The 4,592-nt window shown below is 47.0% G+C and overlaps 1 protein-coding gene across 3 annotated transcripts in view; it reads right to left on the bottom strand.

Annotated features, from left to right (window-relative positions):
* Window positions 1–4,592, bottom strand: part of CENPA (centromere protein A) — a 7,642-nt gene that overhangs the window by 2,134 nt on the left and 916 nt on the right. Inside the window, exons 2-5 of one of the 3 annotated variants that reach the window (XM_010840599.1) lie at window positions 2,147–2,256; window positions 1,557–1,634; window positions 1,112–1,271; window positions 7–288 (exon numbers count right to left, since the gene is read on the bottom strand). In XM_010840599.1, the coding sequence (XP_010838901.1) occupies window positions 1,137–1,271; window positions 1,557–1,634; window positions 2,147–2,256 (323 nt within the window). In that variant the 3' untranslated portion in view covers window positions 7–288; window positions 1,112–1,136. Of the gene's footprint in view, window positions 1–6; window positions 289–759; window positions 867–1,111; window positions 1,272–1,556; window positions 1,635–2,146; window positions 2,257–4,592 lie in introns of those variants that run through there. The other 2 variants (XM_010840600.1, XM_010840601.1) reach the window with 2 other exon arrangements.

Raw genomic sequence — 4,592 nt, 5'->3', positions numbered from 1 at the left:
ATAACCTAGAAAGTCTGATGTCTTCCAAATCATCAGTCACATGAATAATTTGCAAAGTGAAGTCAACCTTAGAGTCTCTTCATCTGAAAATTATTCTCGGCATTTCTGGAATGTGTTGATTCTCTCATATATTGCCTCTGTTACAGAGGAAAGCCATGCAGTCTTCTTCTAAAAAACAACTAACTACAAAAACAACTCGCACGCTCTGCTTTGAGAGAGCAAGTCCAGGCAACACCTTGTACTCCATGGATCTGGTCCTGGCTACAGGCAGAAGCTCTGGTATCAACCCTGAAATTCAGGAATCATATTAACTAACAAGGCATTTTCAAAAATAAGAACTTTCTTTCAATCAAAACAAGGTCATCATATATACACTATCATGTGTGAATGATAACTAGCTAGGGAGAAGCTGCTATATAACATTCGGAGTCCAGCCTGGCGCTCTGTGATGACCTAGAGGAGAGGGAGGCTCAAGAGGGAGGGGATACTATATAATTATGGCTGATTCGTGTTGTTATACCAGAGAAACCAACACAACATTGTAAAGCCATTACTTTCCAATTAAAAAATCAAACCCAAAAGAATCCCACAAGGTCATCTAGTCCTTGAAAAACAGAGAGGATGAACTCTGTCAGATTCAGTTTATCTGGTCATTATTTAATTGAAAAATAAGCGTGTGTTAGTTGCTCAGTCGTGTCTGACTCTTTGTGACTCCATGAACTGTAGACCTCCAGGCTTCTCTGTCTATGGAGTTCTCCAAGCAAGAATACTGGAGTGGATTGCCATTCCTTTCTCCAGAGGATCTTCCTGACCCAGGGATTGAACCCAGAACTCCGATATGGCTGGCAGAGTCTTTGCCATTTGAGCTACAGGGAAGTCAAAATTAAAACTGAAAAATAAATTTGTACAAAAGGACACGAGCCGCAGAATCCCAAACATTCAAGTTAAAACTAGGTCAAAGCTTTCCTAGAGAACAAAGGGGAGGCAAGGCAGCAAAGGAGTCAGGATGGAGAAAGAAGCTTCTTTCAGAGAAATTCCCGCCCTGGCGGTGGGCAGTTGAGTGCTCTCCCCGCAAGGTCTGTTCACTCTCTGGTGAGCAGGAAATGCTTACAGAGACTTGGGCGGGTGGCCAGAGCTCAGCCAAGCCCTTCCTGAATGCCTCGGATCCTCCGGGCCAGCTGCACATCCTTCGGGAAGAGTGTGACGCGGCCGGCGTGTAAGGAGAGGAGATAGGCATCCTCAAAGAGATGAACTAGAAATGCTTCTGCCGCCTGTGGACACAAAGAGAATCAGAAAGACTGACAATGACCAGGGGATGTGGGCTGCTTTTTGCTGAGGGACCTGCTAAAAACTCAGCCTCTAAGGGCTCAAAAGACTACAGGAAAGATTGTTTACAGCACGAGACTGAACTTTGCCACGGAATTCCACTACTACCAGACCAGAATCCAGCCTCCAGACTTGGGGTGTTCCGTTGCTCTTTTCAAGGAGCTGATATTCAGCCTCATCCTTCTCCCATTCTCACCCCTCACCCAACTGGCCCCTGGCCCCTTTCTTACCTCTTGTAGGGCCAACAGGGCCTGGGCTTGCCAATTGAAGTCCACACCACGAGTGAATTGAACACATATTTCTCTTGCCTGTGAAAGAGCGGGGATGGGGAGCAAAGGGAAGAGTAGAGAGGAAAAGGAGACTCAAAGAAGACAGACTCTCTCCATGAGCCTCCATGAATCTTCACTTCTGTTCTTCCTTCCTGGTGCTTAACCTTGGGACCTAACTAGTAGCTAACACCTAACTAGGTGTCAACTCCAGGGAGGTTAGAGATGGGCACATCTATCCTGGTCATGGTGTGGGGGGAGGAGGAGACAATCTGTTAGGGCAGGAGAAGGGATGAGAGGGTGGTTGGATGAGAGAGTTCCTTTTACAAAATCAAAGAGCACAGTTTCAAAGGTGGTGGGGGTTAGAAACGAACTCTATAAAGAATGAGAAGTTGCCCTCGGCAGGATCCAGTTTTCAGGAGCTGAAGTGTCCCTGATCAGATTATAGAAGAGGTCCCTTGCCGTTTGGGCAAGAGATGACAGGGCCCCAACACCCGGGAAATTTAAACAAAGGAGGCTGCACAGGGGTTGGCGGGAGGCTCCCTGGAGCTCACCAGGCGGCAGAAGGGGCTCTTTCTTAACAGCAGGTGTGTGGTCTTCTGAAGAGTTCGGATCTCCTTCAGGACTGTATGTCTCCGGCGAGCAAGTGGACGGGAGGACGTGCCTGAGAAAAAGAGTAGACTCATAGAGTAAAAGGCAGTGGAAAATAGGTGGTGTGCTGCAACCTGGCCATCAAACTGCCAAATGTGCATGCTCGGTCGTGTCCGACAGTGCAACCCCCTGGACTGTAGCCCATCAGGCTCCTCTGTCCATGGGATTCTCCAGGCAAGAATACAGCAGTGGGTTGCCACGCCCTCCTCCAGGGGGATCTTCCCAACTCAGGGATCGAACCCCTGTCTCTTGCGTCTCCTGCATTAGCAGGCAGATTCTTTACCACTAGCGCTACCCAGGAAGCCAAATAGTAGACTGTAGATAACAGGCTCTCCAAAGCAGGGATTTTTGTCTATTGTAGTCATTGTGGTAATCTTCAGCAACTGGAGAACAGTGGATCAGTGCTACATAAATATTTGTTAAATGAATGAATAAATGATCCTTTCAGGGTCCTACTGACCCTCAGTGATGATCCTTTGAGGGTCTTAATTTAAATGCTAACTCTTTCACGCATTACCTTAATCCTAATGTAATGGGAAGCCATGGAAGAGCTTTAAGCAGGACGGAGAGACGATACACTTTTATTTAAAGATCACTCCTGCTCCTATGTAAGGAAAGTACTGAAAAGGGACAAGAGTGGAAGTCATGTCATAGCCAGCTTAGGGTGGGGGCTTCGATGAGGCTTGTGGGAGTAGAAAAGCAAACAAGTGGCATGATTAGGACGTGATGTGGCGGTAGAAGTACCTGAACTTACATTTGGATTGGATGGACATGGGGCACAGGATGAAAAATCTCTTCCAGGTTTTTGGCTGTGGGAGGTTGTGCCATTTACTGAAATGGGGGAAACTGAGGATGAAGAGGCAGGAGGAGAGTAACCAAAAGTTTGCTTTAAGATATGTTTGGTGAAGAACTGACTCGTTGGAAAAAACCCTGATGCTGGGAAAGATTGAAGGCCAGAGGAGAAGGGGATGACAGAGGATGAGATGGTTGGATGGCATCACCAACTCTATAGACATGAGTTTAAGCAAGCTCCAGGAGTTGGTGATGGACAGGGAAGCCTGGTGTGCTGCAGTCCATGGGGTTGCAAAGCGTCGGACACAACTGAGCTACTGAACTGAACTAGTGTGACATACCCCAAAGTCACACTAGTTGGACATAGGTATGTGGAGTCAGAGGTGAGACCCAGGCTGGAGATAAACATGTGAGAGCTGTCAGAGTGGAGTCCTACTGGAGTCAAAAGGAGGGATGAACCCCCTGGGGAAGGGAAAGAAAGAAAAAGGAGACCACGGAAGTCCAACATCAACTTGCTCAAGAGATGGCATAGGCACTAACCACTGAGCAGAAATTACAGAGTGTATGTACCACGGAGTCAGGGGGATGGAGGGTTTGAGGAAGAAATGGCCCACTGTGTCGAATGCTTCTGAAAGACAGGGTAAGAGAAGGACACAGGCATGTCTAATAAAGTTGGCAACACAAAAGTAGTTGGTGACCTTGACAGGAGTAGTTCAAAGGCACTAGACACAGGGGTAATGGTTTTGAGGAGTCAGATTGGAATGAGTTGAAGGGTCACTGGGAAGAGGGGAAAACAGACCCATGGCGACACTAGTCTCAGGGCCTCCGTAACAATAAAATAAGAAAGAAAATGTATAAAAATGAAAAAACGATTCAAAAGTCATTATTTGTACATAATATAATAGCTCACTTGAAAATTTCAATTAAAGCAACTGAAAGACTATTAGGATTCACAAGAGAATTCAGCAAGTTCACTAGCTGCAAAGGTTATTTATGTTTGCTGCTGCTAAGTCGCTCCAGTCGTGTCCAACTCTGTGCGACCCCATAGACGGCAGCCCACCAGGCTCCCCCATCCCTGGGATTCTCCAGGCAAGAATACTAGAGTGGGTTGCCATTTCCTTCTCCAATGCATGATAGTGAAAAGTGAAAGGGAAGTCGCTCAGTCGTGTCCGACTCTTAGTGACCCCAAGGACTGCAGCCCACCAGGTTCCTCCATCCATGGGATTTTCCAGGCAAGAGTACTGGAGTGGGGTGCCATTGCCTTCTTAGGAAAGAAAAAAATTCTATGCACTATAGCAACATCTACAAAAAACCGATAATACTTTCTTCTCCCTGCTCTTAGCTATGGAGCAGGAGACAAGTAAAGAGGTTGCTGATGGTTAGGTCTCCCATCCACCAGACCACAGCCCAGAAACTGAGGACCACAGACCAGTCTTCTTTCCAGGCACATACCTCTGGAAGAGGACAAGGTGAGAGAACAGGTTGAGTTACGGCACTCTGGTTAAGGCCCAACACAGCTACTCACTGAAGGAAAAAAAAAATCAAATCACCCCCCCC

Source organism: Bison bison, unplaced genomic scaffold (assembly GCF_000754665.1).
Source record: "Bison bison bison isolate TAMUID 2011002044 unplaced genomic scaffold, Bison_UMD1.0 scf7180017864145, whole genome shotgun sequence".
Lineage (NCBI taxonomy): Eukaryota > Metazoa > Chordata > Mammalia > Artiodactyla > Bovidae > Bison > Bison bison.
This window is presented reverse-complemented; position numbering and strand designations above follow the sequence as displayed.